Source organism: Ranitomeya imitator, chromosome 2 (assembly GCF_032444005.1).
Source record: "Ranitomeya imitator isolate aRanImi1 chromosome 2, aRanImi1.pri, whole genome shotgun sequence".
In the NCBI taxonomy this organism is placed as follows: domain Eukaryota; kingdom Metazoa; phylum Chordata; class Amphibia; order Anura; family Dendrobatidae; genus Ranitomeya; species Ranitomeya imitator.
Window position 1 is genome coordinate 786235568 of NC_091283.1, and position 25801 is coordinate 786261368.

The 25801-nt window shown below is 44.5% G+C and overlaps 1 protein-coding gene across 2 annotated transcripts in view; it reads right to left on the reverse strand.

Moving 5' to 3' along the window:
• Positions 1 to 25801, reverse strand: part of ANK3 (ankyrin 3) — an 853965-nt gene that overhangs the window by 670639 nt on the left and 157525 nt on the right. For both annotated transcript variants that reach the window (XM_069753584.1, XM_069753574.1), the window contains exon 2: positions 11456 to 11494. In XM_069753584.1, coding sequence (XP_069609685.1) covers positions 11456 to 11494 — 39 coding nt within the window. The remainder of the gene's footprint in view (positions 1 to 11455; positions 11495 to 25801) is intronic.

Sequence of the window (25801 nt, forward strand, 5' to 3'; positions counted from 1 at the left end):
CGTGGTATTTTCCGCACCATGGGCACAGCGGATTTGGTTTTCCATATGTTTACATGGTACTGTAAACCTGATGGAACACTGCTGCGGATCCGCAGCCAAATCCGCACCGTGTGCACATAGCCTAATTCTAAAGGTATGTGCACACGCTGCGGAAAACGCTGCGGATCCGCAGCAGTTTCCCATCAGTTTTCAGTTCAATGTGAACCTATGGGAAACAAAAATCGCTGTACACATGCTGCAGAAAAACTGCACGGAAACGCAGCGGTTTACATTCCGCAGCATGTCACTTCTTTCTGCGGATTCCGCAGCGGTTTTACAACTGCTCCAACAGAAAATCGCAGTTGTAAAACCGCAGTGAAATGCGCAGAAAAACCGCGGTAAATCCATGATAAATCCACAGCGGTTTAGCGCTGCGGATTTATCAAATCCGCTGCGGAAAAATCCGCAGAGGACCAGAATACGTGTGCACATACCGAAACCCTAACCCTAACCCTAGTTCTTACCCCAACCTTAGTGGGAAGAAAAAAAAAAATTATTTATTTTATTATTGTCCCTACCTATGGGGGTGACAAAGGGGGGGGGGGTCATTTACTGTTTTTTTTTATTTTGATCACTGTGATAGGTTTTATCACAGTGATCAAAATTCACTTTGGAACGAATCTGCCGGCCGGCAGATTCGGCGGGCGCACTGCGCATGCGCCCGCCATTTTGGAAGATGGCGGCGCCCAGGAAAGAAGACGGACGGACCCCAGGAGGCTAGGTAAGTATAAGGGGGGGTGATCAGGGCACGGGGGGGCGTCGGAGCACGGGGGGGTGGATCGGAGCATGGGGGCGGATCGGAACACAGGGGGGTGGATTGGAGCACGGGGTGGGGGATCGCTGTGCGGGGGGGTGGATCGGAGCACGGGGGGAATCGCTGTGCGGGGGGGATCGGAGTGCGGGGGGGTTGGATTGGAGCACGGGGGTTGGGATTGGAGCACGGGGGAAGCGGACAGGAGGACGGCAGAGCGGAGCACAGGACGGAGGGGAGCGGACCACAGATCGGAGGGCTGGGGGGAGATCGGTGGGGTGGGGGCACATATGTGTTTCCAGCCATGGCCGATGATATTGCCATGGCTGGATTGTAATATTTCACCAGTTTTTTAGGTGAAATATTACAAATCGCTCTGATTGGCAGTTTCACTTTCAACAGCCAATCAGAGCGATCGTAGCCACGGGGGGGTGAAGCCACCCCCCTGGGCTAAACTACCACTCCCCCTGTCCCTGCAGATCGGGTGAAATTGGAGTTAACCCTTTCACCCGATCTGCAGGGACACGATCTTTCTGTGACACAGCATATGCGTCACAGGTCGGATTGGCACCGACTTTCATGACGCATACGCTGTGTCACAGGTCGGGAAGGGGTTAATCTATTTTGACAATGAAGCCCGGAACCATTCCACTAGGAATGGAGAGTTGGCTGCGGGAGCACGGCTCTCCCCATTCATTTCAATGGGAGCTCCAACAATTGGCAAGTAACCATGCTTGGATATTTAGGACATATCAAGTTGATGTACCATTAATGTGCAGACATAAATATCCATAAAAAACCCAACCAGATATAAGTGATAAAATTAACGAATGAAATTAACTTGACAACATTTTATTGAAAGCTGGGACCCCATGTCACATACAGTACATGCATACACAGTATGGCGTTTTCAGAAGCGAGATGAGAGTAAGTGGTGCCTTACCTCTGACTGCAAATTATCTCCCAAAAGAACAAAACACTGGGGAGTTGAAATGCATCATGCCCGATCCTTCTTTGTCCAGACAGCATTTGTCTGGGGCGAGTTAGGAAGCCTCTATACACTTTAGAAAGTGTTAACTTTTTTTGCCTATTTTCCATTTTTGATGTTGATTTAATGGTGCTTTTTCACAGCATAAAGATATAAAGTCCCACCAAGTAGCATAACTACCGGTGGGGTAGAGGAGGTCGGTCGCCCTGGGCCCCGCACTCTGAGGGGGCCCACTGGGAGCTACGCTACTGTAACTGTATTGGCATGCACAGCTATGTTCTGAGGCAGAGCAGGGAAAATCAATCTCCCTGTTCTTCCACCCGCACCGCTATGGCTCCCTGAGCAGGGCCCCCCCATCATCGTAAGTTCAACTGTTACGGCTGGATGCTGAAACAGCTGACTGCATTGATGAGAGAAAGAGCATTATGATTCCTCTCCCATCATTCCCCCTCTCAGTGTCTGATGTCCCTGATGCAGACATTGATGGGTCGCGATGATGTCACTAAGCGTCCGCTGTCCGAATATATGCTGGAGCTCAGAGCAGTGCAGGAATCAGGATGAGAGATGAGTATTGAATGTATTTATTTTCTTTGGAGGTGCTTTATTATTATATAGAGTTTGCCTATAGTGGGTGGGGAGAACATACAGCAACCTCTAGCTGTGACATCAGTCACTGCCTCACAATTGCAATCACAGCTACGCCTGTGACTGCAATGCATCTCCATGGCCTCAATATGCCTCCGTGCGCATCCTGGGGAAAGCATACAGCGACCCCTACCTGTGACACCAGTCACTGACCCACACTATATAGAGTCTGTGAATGGGGGCTGCATTATACTATATAGAGTTGGCCTATAGGGGTGTGCATTATACTATAGAGTCTGCCTATGAGGTGCTGCATTATACTATATAGAGTCTGCCTATGGGAGCTGCATTATACTATATAGAGTCTGCCTATTGGGGCGGCATTATACTATATAGAGTCTGCCTCTGGGGGGATGAATTATACTATAGAGTCTGCATATGGGGGGCTGTATTATACTATATAGAGTCTGCCTATGGGGGCTGCATTTTACTATAGAGTCTGTCTATGGGTGGCTGCATTATATTATTTGGAGTCTGCCTATGGGGGGCTGTATTATACTATATAGAGTGTGCCTATGGGGGCTGCATTATACTATAGAGTCTGCCTATGGAGGGCTGCATTATACTATATGGAGTCTGCCTATGGGGGCTGCATTATACTATATAGACTTTGCCTATGGGGGACTGCATTATACAATATAGAGTCTGCCTATGGGGGTGTATTATACTATAGGGTCTGCCTATGGGGGAGCATTATACTATATAGTCTGCCTAAGGGGGTGCATTATATTATATAGAGTCTGCCTATGGGGAATGCACATAGAGCATGCTTATGTACATTATACTATATTGAGGCCTATGAGGAGTGCATTATACTATATTGAGGACTACCTGGTGCATTATACTATATGGAGGCCATCTAGGGGGCCATCATACAGTGTGGAGATTACAGTGACGGGGCCATCATACAGTGTTGGAGCCAGCAAACAGTTTGGGGGATACTAAGAGGTCAATATATATATAAAGTGAGGAGACATTAAACTGTGTATAAGAGAGCATCATACCATGCATAAGGGAGCTGTACAGGGGGCGGAGACTCAGGACATTATTAAATGTAAAGTGGGCAATTATTGTTAAAGGGGTACTCAGGTTACTGTGACTGTTACAGGGGTACACAGAGGGCATTATTACTTTCTAGGGGACAAAATGTGGGCACTGTTTTAAGGGCACTTGTACCCGGCATTACTATATTCTAGAGGGTTGCTTTAAAATTTATAGTGCACACAGAACCACACAGCAGGTGCAGTAATAAGGACACATACGTCAGCAGCGGCTCAGCATTGGGGTATTAGCAAGATGAGGAGTTTGCTCAGGTTGGGAATAGCCCCATTGGGGAAAGTGCTGAAAATATGGGACATGAAATGTGTCTATGTTATTATCTCTGCAGCCGAGTCCTGGCTGGAAGAAGTTGTCGTTTCAGTCTGGGCTGGATGGAAAAGACGTGAAAAGTGAATGACTCCATCAGAAAGAACGTCCTCTGAAGTCACCATCTATAACTGTGCAGTAATCTCTTTTGTGTTCCGTAGGACTAGTATCTACCACTGACCATATGGCGGTAATATACATGTTGGTCTTTATATAGAGAATATTTCAGTAACAGTGCAGTCATCTCCTACATCCACTATTAGGGTGTGTCACCCAGTTGTAATCAAGGTTACCTGGTTAGGGGACCACTCACAAGTTCCCCCCATTCCCCCATACAAAAAAACAAAAACCCTAGCTACGCTTCTGGTTCTACAACATTTTCTGATGAAAAATGTTTTCAGGTGCTAGTTGTGAAATATGGCACTGCACGTTACAGGTGGAGCTATAAATAACCGAAAAATTCAATTTAGGGTAAAAATAAAGTAACAGCTATAGATATCTACCTACAGCAGGGTCAGACACAAACAGACGAAGACCCCTGTGCAAGAAGAATATATGGACCAATAGCTCATTACAGTGCACATTTGCACCTGCTTTGGGGATGGTAATGGCCCCCTTACCTCTTGGGCTGCACAGGTTTCATTAATGACATGTGCACCTCCGACCTACAGTGTTATCTGATGATAGATGTTTGTAGCCTCATATGCTTTTAAGTTTGTTTTTTTACATTTTGTGCTGACAAACATCCAAGGCTGTGCGGCTGTCAGCTTATATTTTTGGTAATCTGAGCAATCCTGTCATGATAAAAACCTAAAAGGACATGTAATGATGGCTTATGGTTATCATAGTTCTTCGGTCTATTTCATATCGTATGTTCTGATTTGGCCTTGGAGACTTCTTTGTGATCAGTCAGGCACAAATGTGATTTCACAGTAACTGGCAGTCAGCACTCCATCTCCCACACATGGAAAAGCATGATCTCTGAAGAATCTGGGACCAACTGTTCTTAGTTGTCAGATCAGGTAATGTGTATCCTAAATTCATGTGCTCACTACTAATTTTTGTCAGTCATTTATATGGATCATGTTGGATTCATCTATAGGAACGTTCATGTCCTGCTCGGTTGACTTTTTGGTTTTGAGGCGATCTAGAAAGGGGTAATATCTGGTCATTTTCAACCTCTGCTCACTACCCTGACTATGGCTAGACATGACAAATCAGTAAAAGGATGACCAAGGTCTGGCATTCATCACGGGAAATTCTGGCTAGCTGTAGCTCCCCCCCCAGAAAAAAAAATCAGCTTTTGCAAAAGGCAGTTCCTATCAGACATGGTTGTCTCTGATGATATAACCCCTTTAAAGGAAATGTGCCATCAGAAAATATCAAGTTTACATGTTTGTTTAAACATTTTAGATGATATTATTTTTCAATGTTCCACACCACTATTTACATTAAATAAAATCTGCAATTTTGCCATTATTTATCAATGGCCAATAAACCCTATAATCGACTCATGCTTACTGTTCTGTAGAGATGACTATTAATCAGTCTCATTATCATAACAGGCAGGATTACAATGAAAAAAAAGATAAGGTACCTTGAAAGCTGCCCAGGGACTATGTTATGACTAGTCTGATGCAGATCCCTGGTAGAGTCTTCCCAACCGGATGCCAGGTCTCTTCCTATGTGCTGAGATGCTAGTCACTACTTATGGAGACACCGTGAGGTGAGGAAGTCAGGGAGTCTGAGGTCAAAACCAGCAGGATACATCAAACAGAGGGGTGAGGCAAAGGTGTAGTCAGGTCACAGTCCAGGGTCAAAATTCCAAGAAGGTAGCGGATCAAGACATAGGGGCTAGGCAAATGGATGGTCAAAGGCAAATCCAAGGTTGGTCAACAAAGATCAAAATGCTGCAATTCAAAGCACAGAGCCAGCACATTCCAAACTGAGAAAAGCTACAACTGGCAGAGAACAGGCAGACAGCCTGGGAATCATTCTGAACAGCGAGTTTTGCGCTTTACACCTGGTCCCCACTGGCGTCCAGACTTACGCTCCCTTTCTGCCTTGGGAAGCCATACTATTGTGGTCAATGCACAGTACTCAATTATTTCATGTACTTGACATAACTGGACATAGCGATGTTTGAAAAAGACCCAGGCTGGGTCAAAACGTAACCCATCATTTACCTATCGCTTTACCCATCATCGCTGGATTTTGATTTTCAACGGCGTGGTGAATGATGACTTCATGTTAAAATACAAACAAACACTTTTCCAATCTTCTGAGAGTGCGGCTTATTACCTTATTTACGATTTGGAACTCTCCAGTCCGGGCAGCACCCACATATCTGCTGAGTGCACACCTATTCTATTGCTTACCAACTTGTGAATCCTCACATAGGGCACATTGCATGCTGTGAGGATTTTCTGGTGCCGGAAACGATTTGCATACTTCCGGTCATATTAGGATTACACTGTCAGCGGCCTCATTCCATACTTTTACACTGAGCAAGGTCACACCCATAACATGACCGCATGGCATGCATTTATGTTCACGGCAACGTACCTGACGCTCCTGCAGGCCCCGGAGAATCCTCACAGCATGCACACTGTGTCACGGGATTACCGCAACAGAGAGGAGCCAGAAGACCGCAGCGTCTGATTGCTCCTACTCTTGCGCTGAAAGAAGCACTTTACCTTCTTTTTAAATGGTGTTAATTTATTTTGGCAGAACGGGTTAATCGGCCATGTTGGAAACTCTGGGAGTCTGAGCCACTCCTATCCTATATATAATCTGGGTCTTGAATGAAACACATTGTCAGAGCTAGCTTATGCTGCATGGTTTGGAGGAGAGGTGTTTTGGTGATTATATGAGGAGTTTGAAAAAGTTATATGTGACTATTGCATAGCTTTCTAAGTGTGATAATTCCCTTCCCTCTTCTTACTTTGTTGTTTGCCTGTCCTCCACTCCCCGATGCATTCCTCTGTTATATGTGAGTGAATATTTGTATGCCTGGTATTCTCAGTTACCCTTGTTCGCGTTGGCTTATTCGTCAGGTTGGTGTACTGCGGTGCATGGCAACTCCCCTCTTCCCTGGGTGGTGGAAGGGAACAGACAGATGGATCATTCAGGAAATAAGGCAAGGGTGGAGGCCCAGGCATCTTCACCTTCAGAAGTATCCCGGGGAATAGGATAAGCTAGGGCGCCCCCTAGTGCTAGGGACAGGGAAGGAGCCCATGGTCCCAGGTCTCCCAACAGCTGAGTAGTGATAGTGAGGACCCACAAGTCTACCGTCACATAGAGTGACTGCAGGCTTGTAGCTTAAGACCGGACAATCCCTTTAAGTGTTAGACATGAGTCAAAGTGCAAAACCGAACTGTGATTAGTATTTTTAAATGGACTGTCTCATCAATGTAGCCTCTGTCCATAGGCACTATTAGTATATCCACAAGAATGCTCATTCCCAACTACTATCAGCCACTGGAAGGTACCTTTTTACTTTATCAGTGATCTTATTTAATTTAATGTTATTACTACGAGTTACAAGTCAAAGTACAAAATATTTTTCTAAATTTGAGAACTTCTTTAGTCGCCTTGCTTCATCGTGGAAGCAAAGCAGATTTATGAGCTCTCTCAGTGCTTACGTTACAGGATGCAACTTCTCTAGGTCCACTGAAACTCAATATGAAATGTTTAAATTTGTCCTGTGCTTCCTGTACGCCTGTTATCATTGCAAAGAACACGTTGTAACTTTCTGCCCGTAGACATTCTGATGAAGTATTTCCATAAGGATTTGCATATTTTTCCAGGAGGTATGTCATATTGGCAGCCAGAGCAATCAACTATATATATATATAATAGTCATTCTTTACGTGTCCTTTTTCTTCCAAAAGGCAGTATGAATGAGTCATTTATTACTAGCTATAAGTGTGAGAAAACCATTAACTGAAAAATAGATTCCCAAACAGACGATTCCAGAATACACCACACACCAGGATCCAAGAACTCCCAGGGGTCTACCCTTTCATCCACCAAAAGGGATCTCGACTTCACTGCATGAGCCCCTAAGTTAAAGTTGGAGTCAAAGTAATCGCTGGCTCCTGATATGAGTAGAGGGAAAATATGAAAACCTTGGATCAGAACCCAATTGGGAGGTAAATGACAGTACTCCAGAGAAGATATCAGCTGAGCGGTGGGAGTGCCAAGCAGGCTTGGACCCTGTGCAAATAGTATTTGGCACAATCCTTCTATATTATTTCAAAACACTCTTTTTCCGTGATTACTTTGTATCTCCATTCATACTGAACCCACATACACAAATGATACAGCATATGAAAGGTAAACTTGCCTCCTTCAGCAAGAAAATAGCCAAACAAACCACACATCCACGATGTGACCACAAAATACATTTTAAATTTTAAACATTAATTTTCATAAACCTGCAGTAAGGAAAAATGACCTGCAGGTGGCACCACACTACCCCAAAGAATACTACCACAAAGCTGAAACAAATCCTAACATTTGCCTTGGGGGCTTTCCAGCTTGCCGAACTCCTTGCCCAGCCGATTTTAGGCAGGCACATATAAAATATCTGCTACATATGTGGAAGTAGAATAAAAGTAAAACTTTACCTGTTTAAGACTTCAGCTTTAAAACTAAAGATATAAATGAAAGCAGCCTAAAAGGGACTGGGCGGGTTCTGAACCATCAGATTTTCCATATTATTGGACAGTCATTGAAAAGTCTATCTTCCTTCTAAGGTTTCAGCTTATTGGTGACCTGGAGTCACCTCTGGTTCCAAGTAAAAAACTGCAGCGTTGACATAACTCAGACTGTACATTGTTTCCCGATGGGGAAGATTGGTGGAAACAACCTTGCAAAAAAGAAAAAGAAAAAAAACATCCAACCGTAGGGAAAAAAGGGTAAAATAATCTGCAGATAAAACTTTTTTTTAAAGGGAACTTCCCAATTATTATACAAGGGTGTAAATACGCTCAGTTATGGGGTCAATTCTTCATCATCATTTTTACTGTCAAAGTGGCACTGCTGTACAGGGAGCTGCTCCGTTCGCATACATAGGGTTGTGTGCACTTCCCTATACTGCAGATAGGTGTCAGTGCTGCTGTGGAGGGGAAAAAATGCTGCTGCCCCTGTTCTTTTGCAAAGTCCTGACAAACAGATCCCTTCTGATTAGTAAGTAAAATACCATTATGTTTAATGTTGGGGGATCTCCTTTAGGCTGGAGTCACACACAACGTATAAAAAAATCGGTCCGTTTTACACGGACGAGAATCGTAGAAATGTTCCCTGGACAGTGATCCGTATGTCATGCAGTGCGAGGATGCGATTCTCTCCCATGAAAGCATCCGTGTGACATCCATATGGCGTGATTTTCTCGCCGGCTTGCCAAATGGACATATAATGGATTCATGGCCTCAAATATTCGTGAAAACACACGCGGTCACGTGATCACCGGCTTGTACCTGGAATATCACACTGAATTCTGTCATAATTCGACAGTCTGCAGTGACATTGGGTAACTACAGATTTTTGCCCCAATCCTGGACAAACCATTTAAGTACTTACCTAGTAGCTGGATTGTGTTAATAACCACCGGTAATTCTCATCTCGATTTCTTGATCTAGATCATTTCTATGCCCATGTGACTTCCTACATCGGTGGGTGATGATCACTCTAACGTGCTCACAATCACCATGAGTAGTTCAATGTCTTAAACTGATTGCTTACTGCAGTAATGTCTTCAATTTCTTCTCCGTATTTATTATAATGAGGAAAATTGTTTTTTTGCACTAAGTAGCTGGATGTGTTTCTTAGAACCACTTATGGTCACTTTGCAATAGCTTACAAATTGCTTACAACAATAAATGGAAAGAACATAACGCAAAAGGGAAGAAACCCTTTGATACATCCTAAAAGGATTTCCAAGTAAATCCAGAGTACACATATTTATACACATGCCATAAAACATTTCAAAGATTAGTTAAAATAGCAGGAAAAAAAATCACAAGAGTAAACTGGTTAGAGTATGGGGAAAAGACTACAGGATAGTTTGCTAATATAGGTTCTACCACAATTAAGTTTCCAAGAAGAAATCCATGTGGGCATTATAGGTCAACGCATTTCACAGAGATAAACAGCTTCTTCAGGGGGTGGTCTATAACTTTACTCACACATAGAAAAGTGTCAGTGTCAGTCAGTCTAGCTGATTGGTAGGGAGAAGCTGGTGGAGATCGGACATCTTGGACTTGTTTCCTTGTCCCTGGCCTCACTTTTAACATTGTTTTTGTATGAAATGCAGTAAGGATGTTTGTAAGGCAGGATCTAATCTTTGAAATCACGTTGCCCATAGTTCAAGCATCATGAATCAGCTGAAAGGTTCCCTTTAAATGCACAATTTTGACTAGGTTTTACTTCACTTGAGGAAAATATTCAGTTTCCTACTCACCATTTATCTAAATCATACTTGTCAATTTTTTACGTGAGAAAATCAGACTTTTTTTTGCAGAGCTGCACCTCCATCAGTCAAACATGCCATCACAACATACAGAAAACCTTTAGAGAGCACTGCTTACTGGAAGTTTTCTGCAACACTCAGGAGTCTCAATCGTATCCCCATTTTCAAAAAGTCTATCTAAAGTTTAAGGAAAGTTGTCAAATTTGACCTGGTGGAGAGTCACCATGGAAACCCCTCTACAACTACATGTTTTGCCATGGCCAAGGCACAGTGGCTTGTTGGTGCAGTCAGAATACTGAATTTTTCGCTTTGTAAGATGCACTTTATTTCCCCCAAATTTGGGGGGTAATGGGTGTGCGTGTTACAAAGCGGATATACCACTTACCGTTACCGTTGCAGGCTGGGATGAGGGGGTTCCACCGCCGCTGCCCAGGGTGTCCGCCGCTGCCAAGGGTGATGCTGCGGGGGCTCTGCCGACATTTTGTAAAGGCCAGAGCCCCCCAGCAGTTTGTCCATGCTTTCCTGTGCGACAGACTCCAGGAAAATGGCTGCTGGGAGGAGGCGCATGCACAGATAAAGATCTCAGGAGATGAGATTTCAGCGCTGAGATCTCGTCTCTCGAGATCTTGGTCCAAAGATCTCCACCTGCGCATGCGCCGCCTCCCGGCGGCCATTTTCCTGAAGTCCACCGCACAGGAAAGCATGGATGAACTGCCGGGGGGCTCAGGCCTTTCACAAAATGTCGGCAGAGCCCCCCGCAGCATCGGAGACACCCCTGCAGCACAGGTGACACCCTTTCAGCACAGGAGCCCCCCTGCAGCACAGGAGCCCCCCACAGCACAGAACACCTGCAAACCCCCTCATCCCAGCCTGCAGCAATGCTCCACTCCTGCCTCCTCCAGCGGAGACCCTGGGACCCCAGCTTCACCACAGCCACCACCCTGGTAAGCAATAAGACGCATGGATTATAAGAAACACCACCAATTTATTAAATTTTCCTATTTTTCTCCTCAAAATTTGGGGTGTGTCTTATAATCCGGAGTGTCTTATAAAGCGAAAAATACAGTATCTATCAAGTTCTTTTCATAGCTATATCCCTTGTTATAATGTTATTCAATCACTACATGGGGAAAACAGAATACACACATATGATAACTAATATTGTACTTTGTAGTTAATTGGTATGTACTACCTTAGACGAACTCCGTGGAGAAGACAACCGCTTGTCAGTCTAAAAAGATGAAAAGTTTTATTTTGTTAAAATTTGAATTTATACTTATGGAAATAATCTGAGAAATTATCTGCTACAGCAGAAAGAAGTAACATTTTTAAACCACTACATTGTGCTATGTACAGTACTCAGCATAAATGAACACATCACCTTTGAAAATCTCTCTGAAGACAAGAACAGTTTCTAAAATTTCGACAAGACTGAGTTTCATTAAATATTTTTTTAACCTATGACATGACATTAAAATAATAACTTTCATTTCAAAATCGTCAGTTTTACTCAATTGAGTTGACACAAAAAAAGAATACACCCCAGAAACAATTTTTTTCACTGGATAAAGAGGCTGGTACAGCATTGAAACACATTTTCAATAAAAAAAAAACCTTTTTATCATCATTGTTAAAAAATCGATTTCCTTCAGTAAGATGGCGGCCCACCTTATGTGTTTTATCCAAACTGGTTCCAGAATCAGGAAGGTGGGCAGAGAAAAGCCCCACCCGCAAAAAAGATTTCACTTTCATGGGTGGGGTTAGTCCCTGCTTTGCTTTCCTGGTTCACTCCTTACAATGTGCACTAACAGTGCGCTCTCTTGTCGCCAGTCACTAGAGCCGGTGAGGAATTGCACTGTCACTGTGCACTGAGAACAATATTGCACAATGACAAGTGCTTGCACTGAGTACACTGTAACTGACAACAGATGCCATCTCAGTATAGCAAGGACTAGCCCAGCCCTGAAACGGATGTCACTGATAACTCTTCTTTTCAGGCTGCAGGAGTGACAGCTAACCTCGGCCCCCTGATGATATCCCGTTTGCAGCAGCATGCCCATGCTGTAGAAACTGTCAGCTCTGCACTGATAGAGAAGCATGCTGATCATGCAATGTACATGATCAGTATGTTTCTTAGCTCTGGTGACCTGGATACCGTTATGATGACATCGGGTTACCATGGCAATGATCGGGACCCCGCATCACACCGCAGGGTCTCCGATCCAAAGGCAGAGGGGACTGTCAGCTTTCTGCCGGCTCCCAGAGTGCTGCAATCTGGTTCGACCGCAGCATTTCGGGAGATAAAGTGCCAGAAGTGGTGCATGAGCGCACCTAGCACTTAGTGCTGAGTGTCAGCTGTTGGAATCAGCTGACACCAGAAGGCGATCACCCGCAGACCACCCATGTGCGCAGGCGATCGCGTAGACATAATAATCTGTCCCTGGTCAGACAGACCCAAATCACATGGACAGATTATTACATCTAATGTCAGAAAGGGGTTAAAGTGAAAAGAGATTAGATTATTACAATAAATAGACATTTAGGATTAAAATCAATATTAGTTTCGGACCACCCCTTTGATTCCTGAGTTCTATGACAAGGTTAACTGTTAAGTTTCTTATGAGCCAAATGAGTATTTGTTTCAGACCCACCTGAATATCAGCGAGACCACATAGTCTATTGAGTTTCCATTCTGGAGCAAGCTCTTAATATACAACTTATTTACAAGAAGGAAATTGTAGAAACTTTATAGAACCGATTTCAGTTTATATTCTTCCATTTACTTTACTTCTGTATATTCTAGTCCTTTTAGACTTTTATCTTTTGCACCACTACTTTGGAAATGCAAACAATATTGATCCGTAGAATCCCACAGTACAATCACATAGAGCCAAATGTATGGCTGAAATTCCTTTTTCCTCTGTATTATTGTATTGCTGTTCTGGCACTGCTGGCCATTCATTTGATATAGGCTTAATCTAAGTAAATATAAAGCAATTAAAAAAAATGTAGCCAAGATTTAACAATGTAGATCTGCAAGTTTGTAAATTAAATCAACTAGTGAAAAACCCCAAAGCTCAATACAACTTTGAATCGGAGCTTAAACCTTTAGACAATGTTTTAAAAATAAACTAAATATAGAAGAAAGGGCAAGAGCTCAGCAGACATGGGAACTGACCACGAAGCAACAGGTCACCCCAAACCGAGACATCAAAATGGGTACTGAAAGTAGCATACCTCCCAACTTTTGGCCTGGCACCAGTGTTGTTCAACATTTTTTATAAATGATCTAGATAGGGGAACTGAAGGTAAACTGATCAAAGTTGCAGAAGATGCAAAGCTAGGAGGAATAATGAACACTTGAGAAGACAGGGAAAGCATTCAGAAGGATCTAGATAAGATTCAACAATGGACAGTACCTAATAGAATGGTATTTAACAGGGAGAAATATAAGATTCTACATTTGGGCAAAAAACGAAAAAGACATCTACAGAATGAGGATTAGAACGAAGCAACAGCACGTGTGAAAAAGACTTGGGTATATTAATAGATCACAGACTGCACGTGAGTCAACTGTGTGATGCAGCAGCAAAAAAGGCAAACACAGTTCTGGGAAGTATTAAGAAAAGGATACAGTCTAGATCACGTGAAGTAATTATCCCCCCTACTCTTCCTTGGTCAGGCTTCATCTGGAATACTGTCTCCAGCTCTGGGCACCACATTTTAAAAAGACATAAAAAAACTGGAGCAAGTTCAGAGAAGAGCTACCAGGATGGTGAGTGGACTGCAAACTATGTGCTACAAGGAATGATTAAAGGATCTGGGAATGTTTAGCTTACAAAAAAGAAGGCTAAGAGGAGTCTTAACCTAGCTGTCTGCAAATATCTGAAGGGATGTCACAGTGTAGAGGGATCATTTTTATTCTTATTTGCACATAGAAACACAAGAAGCAATGGAATGAAACTGAAAAGGAGAAGATAGAGATTAAATATTAGAAAAAACTTTTTGACAGTGAGGGTGATCAATGAGTGGGACAGGCTGCCACGAGAGGTGGTGAGTTCTTTTTTGATGGAAGTCTTCAAACAGAGGCTGGACAGACATCTGTCTGACATGGATTAGTGAATCCTGCATTGAGCAGGAGTTTGGACATGATGACCCTAGAGGTTCCTTCCAAATCTAACATTCTATGATTCTTTTATAGCAAAATCTTGGTATATCCATGCAGAGAACACCATACATAGCTTCTCAGCAACCATCATTGCATATACTACAAATTATGAAAACATGATCCGCAACGTTGGAAAATGTAATGGTTCCCCTTAAATATAGATTTATGCATCGATATATACTTAACAGTGAAAGACTGTAAATACAGTGGCATGCAAAGTGCATAGGATGCTTAATCGTACAGTAACAACACTCCATTGGGGGATTATTCTTTAATGTTGCTGAACAAACATAATGAAATGAAGAATGACCATTTTATACAATACTCTCTTCCAGTCCTCTGTTTCTTCCCCACATACTTTGTTCTCCTCACTTCTCAGGCATCTGTTTTCCCACACTCCCAGACTCTTCACCTAGGGCTCAATCTCCTTTTTCAGACCATGTTTTCCAGAGGCTTGTCTGTTTTCCCAACCACTGTTCCTGCATCTCAAAGGTTCACCAAACTCGCCAAATTTTTTTCAACACAACTTCTTCCCGACACAGACAATTTCCATTTGTTTGTTTTTTATTTTTCTGTCCACACAGACATGTGAGGGCTTGTTTTTTAAGGGATAAGTTGCACTTTTGAGTGACACCATTCATTTTACCACATCACATGCAAAGCACCATGGAATAAATGGCGCTATAATAATAAATAATAATAATATTAATAATAATAATAGCATATTGGAAAATGAGAGAAAGAAATTCCAAGTGAAAAAAAAAATTCTGACATTGTGTTTTTGGGAATTGTTTTTAATCATGTCTGGTAAAAATGAGTTTGCAATATGATTCTCCTCATCGGTATGTTTATGGCGATACCAAATGTGTCCAGTTTTTTATCATGCTGGTAAAAAAAATCAGAACTTTGAAAAAAAAAATTTAGTTTTGATTGTATCGCCTTTTTTTTCAACACCTGTAACATTTTCATTTTTCATTTGATGGAGCTGAGTAATGGATTATTTTTTGCAGGGTGAGATATTGTGTTTACCAATCAGGTTAATTACCTTTATATTTTGATAGACCAGACTTTTCTGAATACGGTGATATCACATGTGTATTTATAATTGTTTTATTATCGTTATTTTTAATGGCGGAAAAGGAGAATGATTTAAAACCATCACTGATTATGGAAACTTCACACTAGACCTCAAGCAGCTTGGATTGTCTGTCTCTCCATTCTTCCTCCAGACTCTGGGACCTTGATTTCCAAGGTCTAGTGTGAAGGTTCCACAATCAGTGATGGATTAGGGAGCCATGTCATCTGTTGGTGTAGGATCATTGTGTTTTATCAAGATCAAAGTCAATGCAACCGTCTACCAGGAAATTTTGGGGCGCTTCATGCCTCCCTCTGCCGGCAAGCTTTTTGGAGATGGAAATTTAATTCTCCAGCAGGACTTAGCACCTTTCCACACTGCCAAAAGTAGCAATACCTGGTTTAAAAACAACAGTATCACTGTGCTTGATTGGCCAGCAAACTCCCCTGCAACCTGGGCTTCCATAACACCTCAGCAGTACCACAGGCTGATCACCTCCATGCCACGCCGCATTGATGCAGTAATTGATGCCAAAGGAGCCCTGACCAAGTATTGAGTGTATTTATTGAACATACATTTCAGTAGGCCAACATTTCGGATTTTATAATCATTTTTCAAGGTGGTGTTATAAAGTATTCTAATTTCCTGAGATAATGACTTTTGGGTTTTCATTGGCTGTAAGCCATAATCATCAACATTAACAGAAATAAACACTAGAAATAGATCACTCTGTAATGACTCTATATAATATATGAGATTCACTTTTTGCATTGAAGAACTGAAATAAATTAACTATTTGATGATATTCTAATTTTGTTAGAATCAGCTGTATGTTCTAGTCCCTGTGGCAGCTTGTTTTGTGGCTGTTAGACAGCCGCAACACATGCGGGGATTGCCTAACAAATGCAATGCGCACCACCTGAGGCTGTAATACACACACCCATTACCTGTCAAGTATGGGGCGAGCTCACCCTGCGAGTTCACACCATACACCCCCTACAGACTTGCGTCGTACATGTATATTGGATGTCGGTAAGGGATTAAATGAAAAAAATAACTCAATACAAGTTTGGTATCGCTGTAATTGTACTGACCTGAAAAATCAGATTTCAAAGTCACTTTTATTGCTCAATGAATGCCATAAAAACACGCTTGGAATTTTTTCACCTTTCCCAGTGCATTTTACGGTAAAACGAATGGCGTCTTTCAAAATTACATCTCGTCCCATTAAAATCAAGCCCTCATATGGCTGTTGGCTATTGGAAGAAGGGGAGTAAAAATCAAAAATGCAAAAAAACAAAAAACAAAATAGAAAGTCGCCCAGTCAAGAAGAAGTTCAGATGACTTATGTATGTGTTAGGGGTCGAGTTCCCGCTTCTGCACAGGGGGAATCTCGAGCCACTTCCGCTGCGGTCTCCCATTCTTGTCCAGCCGCAGTGGAGCCTGCTCAGCAAGGACGTCGGTCCCAGCGTCTTGCTCATTCTCACTCTGTTCTGAGAGTTAGTGCTGCTTCTCCAGTCTCTGCCATTAAAGTCAGTGCTGGTCAGCAGCGAGCGGACTTCTCTGGGACTAAGTCCTTGTCTGCATGTACTGAGCATGCCCAGCGTAAGGTCTCCCGTTGGAGATCGAGGGTCATGTGCTCAGGCTCTGCAGCACATTCCATTGGTCCTCTTGGCAGGTCCTAGAAGGGCAAAAGTGCTGTGGCCACTTCCTGTGCTGCTGCTATATAAACTGCGCATGACCGCACGGCCATGCGCTAGTATTGTCTAACAATTGCTAATGTGTGTATGTTGTGAGTGCAAGTCGTCCTTGGAAACCCCTACCCTAGTGAATGTCTGTTCGCGGAAGGTGTATGGCTGCTACCTAGCGCCCGACTTAGCCTACAGCACTAAATACACATCTCAGCGTCCTGTAGCTGTGCCTGCCAGTACTGCGCCGTGCGCCTGCCTTGCGCTTTCCATACCCGAGTCTGGGTGGTTAGTGGCGTCCGTTAGTGCGGCATCGCTCGCACTCTTGTGCACTTATATTTCTTTAGGTTCTCTACACACCCAGTTGCGGTGTTACGCCAGCAAGGGTCTAATCGGGCTCCAATCCCTTCTGGGGTTAAGTCCGCTGACCACTTGCTCGCGCACTAGTGCGGTACTGCGGTCCTGTGAATTAACAGGATCGCTTTCTTCACGCTGGGTGAGGTTTAACCCACGCGTGTATCCTTTAGTGTACCGCCATATTGTCCGTCTTGCTAGCTGCAGGGTCTTTTACCTGCACGGTGGACCTCGGCCTGCGAACGCACCTAGTTTCTTACCATCTATACTTGGTGCGTTCCGCCAGTCCTTAACATAATACTAGCGCCAAGGTCTGGCTAGTATGGCGGACATTCAGCAATCTTTGCGGTATATCCAGCAGTTGGAGGGTAGGTTGAAGGTTCTCGAGAACTCAACCTCAGCTGTGGATGTTACCGCAGTTGCTGTAAAGGCTGCTGGCGTGGCAGCAGCAACCTTGTCCACTGCCACCCCTGTTCCGACATTATCCCGCCTCCCGTTGCCAGAAAAATTTTCTGGAGATTGCAAAACTTGTAGGGGATTCGTGAGTCAGTGCTCTATCCACCTCGAGCTCCTGGCTGCACGTTTTCCTACAGAGCGGGCTAAGGTGGGATTTATTGTCTCGCTGTTGTCGGACAGGGCGTTGGAGTGGGCTACGCCGCTGTGGGAGCGTGATGATCATGTGGTGCAGAGTGCTCCGTTGTTTCTGGGCACGCTGAAAAAGGTCTTTCTAGGACCTCAACTCACCCATGATACAGCGCTCCAACTACTGGCATTAACTCAGGGTGAGTCCTTGGTCAGCCATTTTTCCGTCCGATTCCGTACTTTAGCTTCCGAGCTGGAGTGGTCGGATAAAGCCCTTATCCCCATATTCTGGAGGGGCCTGGCTGACCATGTTAAGGACGCTCTGGCCACTAGGGAGATTCCTGCCACACTGGAGGAGTTAATATCTATTTCTACTCGTATAGACCTCCGTTTTAACGAGCGGAGGTTGGAACGAGCCCAGTGTAGGCAGAGGTTTCGGCTGGCTCCTACCTTCGCCAAACCTTTGGAATCCCCAGTCCAGGCATCTGAGTCACATGAGACCTTGGAGGTGACACGAGCGGGATCTAAGTCTCAGTCCGCTCGTGCACATAAGGTCCGTCATGTTTGCCAGCAGTCAGGACGTCTTGCCTCCAAGAGTCCTCAGCGGTCGGGGAAACGTCAGCGTCTAGTGGCAGTTGGAGGAGGTACACTAGACACGGCGACGTTTGCCTCAAAGTTGTCCTTCAAGGGGACAATTACCATAGGCCCATCCACTCTTACGGTCGAGCTATGCTTGGATTCTGGGGCAGAGGGTAACTTTATGTCCTCCGCCTTTGCCCAGCGTCACGCAATACCCTTGGTGATGCTCGCCCAGCCAGTGACCGTTCGAGTGGTAAATGGGTCAACACTACCTTCACAGATTACCCACCAAACCATTCCTTTCACGCTATCTGTGTCTCCATCACATCAGGAGATAATCTCCCTATTAGTCATTCCTGAGGGAATTGATGAGGTCCTGTTGGGGATGCCATGGCTTCGCTACCATTCTCCTCATATTGAGTGGTCCTCTGGGAGAATTTTGGGATGGAGTAAATCCTGTGAGGGTAGATGTCAGAGGGAGTGCGTTCAGGTTGCTACTACACAGGTACCCGCAGATCTTTCCTCTCTCCCCAAGCACTATTGGTCCCATGCAGACGTGTTCTCCAAAAGAGCTGCGGAGACTCTTCCGCCTCACCGCCCCTATGACTGTCCTATTGACCTCTTGCCTGGTGCTGAGCCTCCCCGGGGTCGAGTCTACCCGTTATCTCTCCCGGAGACGGAGGCAATGTCCCAGTATATTCAGGAGAATCTGGCAAGAGGATTCATTAGGAAGTCAGTGTCACCGGCAGGGGCTGGGTTCTTCTTCGTACAGAAGAAGACTGGAGACTTACGTCCATGCATAGACTACAGGGGTCTTAATGCCATTACCGTTAAGAACAAGTACCCATTACCCCTGATATCTGAGCTCTTTGATAGGCTACGGAGAGCAAAGGTATTTACAAAGTTAGATCTGCGGGGTGCTTACAACCTGATTCGCATCCGTGAGGGGGATGAATGGAAGACGGCTTTTAACACCAGGGATGGGCACTATGAATATCTAGTGATGCCCTTTGGGCTCTGTAATGCCCCAGCCGTTTTCCAAGACTTTGTGAACGACATCTTTCGGGATATGCTCACCACCTCGGTCGTAGTCTATCTGGATGACATTCTCATCTACTCTCCAGATATAGACTCCCATCGGAGAGATGTTCGCAAAGTCTTCGACCTCTTACGGGCAAACTCCCTCTACGCTAAGTTGGAGAAGTGTGTGTTTGAGCAGGAGTCCTTGCCTTTCCTTGGTTATATCATTTCTGCCCAGGGTTTGGCTATGGATCCTGCCAAGCTACAGGCAGTAATGGACTGGCAGGAACCCCATTCTCTTAAAGCGGTGCAGCGCTTTATGGGGTTCATTAATTACTATCGCCAGTTCATTCCACACTTTTCAACTTTGGTAGCTCCCTTGGTCGCCCTCACCAAGAAGGGAGCAAATCCCAAGTTGTGGTCAGAGGAGGTCTCCAAGGCCTTTCTCTCGATTAAGTCACACTTCGCTAGCGCTCCCATCCTACATCGCCCCGATGTAGATAAACCATTCATCTTGGAGGTGGATGCCTCATCCGTTGGTGCTGGAGCAGTCCTTTTCCAAAAGGATGCTCAAGGTCGGAAGCATCCTTGCTTCTTCTTCTCCAAAACTTTCACACCAGCGGAGAGGAATTATTCCATCGGGGACAGGGAGTTGCTAGCCATGAAGTTGGCTTTTTCAGAGTGGAGACACCTCTTGGAGGGAGCTCGCTTTCCCTTCCAAGTCTTCACTGACCACAAGAACTTGGTGTATATACAGACGGCCCAGCGGCTAAATTCTCGCCAGGCTAGATGGTCCCTGTTTTTCTCCCGGTTCCATTTTACCCTCCATTTTCTCTCCGGGGAGAAGAACGTTCGTGCCGACGCTCTCTCCCGCTCCGTAGTGTCATCTGAGGAGGAGGAGGAGGAGCCTCGGCTTATTGTCCCGCCTGAGAGCTTGAGAACTGTAGCTCCGGTTTCGCTGGAGTCTGTGCCCCCGGGCAAGACTTTCGTGCCAGCTAACTTGCGACCGGAGGTTCTCTCTTGGGCTCACTCCTCCAGAGTGGGTGGGCATTTTGGGACCAAGAGGACTTCTGAGCTTTTGGCGAGAACATATTGGTGGCCGCATATGGTCCGAGATGTCAAGGACTATATTCAGGCGTGCGTTTCTTGCGCCCAGAATCGGTCTCCTCGGCAACGGCCTGCTGGGTTGCTTTACCCTCTACCGGTGGCAGACAGGCCCTGGGAGATGGTCGGAATGGACTTTGTGGTGGGCTTACCCAAGTCGCGTGGCTGCTCCATTATTTGGGTTGTCACCGACCATTTCTCTAAGATGGTACATTTGGTACCGCTTCCTCGGTTACCCTCAGCACGGGCCTTGGCGGTGTTGTTCATGAAGCATGTTTTCCGATTGCATGGTATGCCTGATAAGATTGTCAGCGATCGGGGTCCCCAGTTCGCGTCTCGGTTTTGGAGAGAGCTCTGCCGTTTGCTCAGCATAGAGTTAAACCTCTCCTCTGCATATCATCCCGAGACGAATGGGTTGGTGGAGAGAACCAACCAGACTCTGGTGACATATTTGCGACATTTCGTCTCCGCTAGGCAGGATGACTGGGCATCTTTGCTACCTTGGGCGGAATTTGCCTTGAACAACGCCGTAGCCGATTCCACTGGCCAAACTCCTTTTCTCCTTAATTACGGCCAGCATCCGCGTGTTCCTGTGCCCATGCCCGTGTCATCCACCGATTCTAGGGTGGCAGACTGGGCGGTGGAGGCACGGGACATCTGGGACCGCACACAGGATGCCATTCGGGCCTCCAAGGAGAGAATGAGGGTTTCGGCTGATACACACCAGCGTCCCGCTCCGGTCTTTGCTCCCGGCGACTTAGTGTGGCTCTCCGCCCGTAACATCAGGCTGCGAGTTGAGTCCACTAAGTTTGCTCCTCGCTACATTGGCCCGTTTAAAGTTCTGGAACAGGTCAACCCTGTGGTTTACCGTTTGGCCATTCCTCCACGCCTTGGTATCACCGATACCTTTCACGTTTCCCTCTTAAAGCCCGTTCGTTTGTCTCGGTTTTCTGAGTTATCTGCTGGGACATCGGGTTCATCCACGGATGAGTTTGAGGTGAATGCTATTGTGGGAAGCAAGGTGGTACGTGGCAAAAAATTTTATTTGGTGGATTGGAAGGGTCATGGTCCAGAGGATAGAACCTGGGAGCCTGTGGAGCACATTCGGGCTCCGCAGCTCATTGCTGCCTTCGAACGTAGCGAGGCCCAAGGAGGGGGGGGGTAATGTTAGGGGTCGAGTTCCCGCTTCTGCACAGGGGGAATCTCGAGCCACTTCCGCTGCGGTCTCCCATTCTTGTCCAGCCGCAGTGGAGCCTGCTCAGCAAGGACGTCGGTCCCAGCGTCTTGCTCATTCTCACTCTGTTCTGAGAGTTAGTGCTGCTTCTCCAGTCTCTGCCATTAAAGTCAGTGCTGGTCAGCAGCGAGCGGACTTCTCTGGGACTAAGTCCTTGTCTGCATGTACTGAGCATGCCCAGCGTAAGGTCTCCCGTTGGAGATCGAGGGTCATGTGCTCAGGCTCTGCAGCACATTCCATTGGTCCTCTTGGCAGGTCCTAGAAGGGCAAAAGTGCTGTGGCCACTTCCTGTGCTGCTGCTATATAAACTGCGCATGACCGCACGGCCATGCGCTAGTATTGTCTAACAATTGCTAATGTGTGTATGTTGTGAGTGCAAGTCGTCCTTGGAAACCCCTACCCTAGTGAATGTCTGTTCGCGGAAGGTGTATGGCTGCTACCTAGCGCCCGACTTAGCCTACAGCACTAAATACACATCTCAGCGTCCTGTAGCTGTGCCTGCCAGTACTGCGCCGTGCGCCTGCCTTGCGCTTTCCATACCCGAGTCTGGGTGGTTAGTGGCGTCCGTTAGTGCGGCATCGCTCGCACTCTTGTGCACTTATATTTCTTTAGGTTCTCTACACACCCAGTTGCGGTGTTACGCCAGCAAGGGTCTAATCGGGCTCCAATCCCTTCTGGGGTTAAGTCCGCTGACCACTTGCTCGCGCACTAGTGCGGTACTGCGGTCCTGTGAATTAACAGGATCGCTTTCTTCACGCTGGGTGAGGTTTAACCCACGCGTGTATCCTTTAGTGTACCGCCATATTGTCCGTCTTGCTAGCTGCAGGGTCTTTTACCTGCACGGTGGACCTCGGACTGCGAACGCACCTAGTTTCTTACCATCTATACTTGGTGCGTTCCGCCAGTCCTTAACAGTATGTTGTCTCCTGGAACATCTACCAAATGTTGCGGATTTTCTTTCTGCTTCTATCTTACCGCGGGATAAATATTCACTGTAAATGAGAAGTGTGTGCCGAGCGCTTCTCTTATATTAGCATTTTGTCTCATTTCGTCTGACGCTTTGGGTAAAACTGAGAGCGTTCTTTGTCAGTTTTCACACAAGTAGGACACAGGCAACATGTACTGGAACCTGTGATTTACTTGTCACAGTTTCTAAAGGAAATTCTTCCCCTTCTACACCCATGCACCTGTTTTGGTCTGCGGGACATAACATATATTCAGTAGCCGGAACAAAAGGAATACAATTGAAGGATTGCAAATAGGATAAAAATGTATAAAAAGTCATACATCCAATAAAGATTCTATAAAGTGACCATGTGATCAATAAATCATCAGACTTGTTACTGATGTAATAATTTTCTTTAATGATAAAAACATCAAAAAATAGAATTTACTGGAAACGTTTTTGTAAAAATATAGTGAAAATATATTGTGAACCCAATTACATGACCAATATATTTATACACAGCAAAGACACTCGTGTACATTATTTGTATACTGACGACTGCATTATTTATGTTCATTTTTCATTTCCACACAACAGAAAAAAAAAGCTTTACTGAATGGGACCAATTAATTCACCGAGAACCAACCACAATGGCCCAGCGCTGTCAGTGGAAGTCCTAAACTCATTGTGAGATTTACTTTTACCCAATGGCGTAACTTGAAGCTCATGGGCCACAATGCAAAATCTCCAACAGGGCTCCAAATTATTGTTAAGTCTAGTATTTGTCTTTTCATATAGGCCAAAGGAACTTTATGGGACCCTTAGGCTCCATTTGCAACTGCAACCCCTGCACCTGCTGTGGATACGCCCCGGCTAATGTAACCTATTGGCTGCAGGATTACCAAATACTATGAATTAAAGGCTGGATAGGATACATGTTAATTTATAAAATGTATTAAATGTAAATGAACGCTGTCATTTCAACAAATTGCATAAATCAATAGTACAGGTGAATATTTGTAGGATATCATATTATGGGAATATGCTTCTTTCTCCAATTATGAGACACTTCTTATCCTCCCCTCTGCCTCATATACTCATCATTCATACAGAAAGACAGCTAAAATTAATCTCTGTCAAATCAAGAGGGTCTTCCAGCACGGTGAGGTGTTATTTTACAGCTGCTTATTGACGTCTCTAGAGAACAGAAAGGAAAAAGTTGGGTGAAAGAGACAGGAAGACAAACAAACTATGCTGTTGTTTTCTGGTATTTTATTTCAACCCAGAGCTGGATTCACAGTTACACTGCTTGGTACTTCTTTATAATGTCATCCATGCTGCTGTGGAAAAAATGTTACATAAACACAAGGAAACAGGAATCCCTCATGCCTGTATGCTGTGTATAGGAGACATTAGTTTCTAACAATAGCTCAAAGACAACTGAGAATCAGAGATAGAGTCTGCAGAGGGTAAAACTGCTGAAATGGATCCAAGTCACATAATGTCCAGAAAATGCAAGATCCAAGTCATATAATGGCCTTACATAATGGTGATCATTATGTACACACAACAGCTTATTCTAAAAAAAAACACTTGGAACAAAAGGCAAGCTTTAACCGTAAAGATAGAGGCATCCAATGTGGCCATTACTACTAGTTCCAGGACTATCACTACTAAATGTCTTCTTGCTATTCTATCTGAACAGCATTCTGCAGCTTCTATGGTTTTAGCAAATTCCATTAAATCAGAATTGTCTCTTCTAATAAGTCATGATCTCTTTATGTCCTGCACAAGAACCGGAGAGATGTTTAGTCTCTAGGGGTAAACAAGGAAAAAGAAGATGAAGCCAGCTCACCGATCTTAAAGAGAAGCACGGAAACAGTCCTGATAAGACGTGCAGTATATAAATGAAAAAACGAAAATTCCAGCTTGCTCTGAATAAAATGTAAATCTTTAATCCAAAAAGGTTAAAATAGCAGTACATGCTCCTTAGACCCACCATGAACCCCATAAGGGAGAGAGCGACGCGTTTCGACTGAAAAACAGCTTGGATAAAGACTGTTTTTCAGTCGAAACGCGTCGCTCTCTCCCTTATGGGGTTCATGGTGGGTCTAAGGAGCATGTACTGCTATTTTAACCTTTTTGGATTAAAGATTTACATTTTATTCAGAGCAAGCTGGAATTTTCGTTTTTTCATTGGTAAACAAGGAAAGCAGCAATTGGAAGACTGCAACCGGGGATCTTGAAAAACTATACGAAAATAACACAGAAAGTATTTAAAAAAATTATATATATATATATATATATATATATATATAAATTGTTTTGACTAAAGCAAAAAAAAAAATCTCTGATATCCACACAGTCATTTTGGCAATGTTCCCTATTTTTCAGTCGATTGTCAGACGTGTTGTTTTGTCAAGAAAGCAAGAAGTGATTCCACGCACAAAAAGGTTCAAGGTCTGTAAAATAACCCTTGATCATCACATATTAAGAGATGTAATTTCACAGCTATTGACGCCGATTTCCAGCCTCTTGTAGATACCTAATGGTGGAGAGTCACCATGGAAACCGCTCTACAACTACATGTTTTGCCATGGCAACAAGGCCTCCCCGGAATATTAATGAATGCCTATGGCAACAGGAAGTTAATACAGGGATATCAAGGGACCTCGTATCTCATGTATCATTTATAAAACATTGCTATTAAGGCGGTTAAACATATCCAAAATATTATTATGAGCAGCAATACATTTTATGTCATCAGGTGAGAACAAGCTGGGGAATA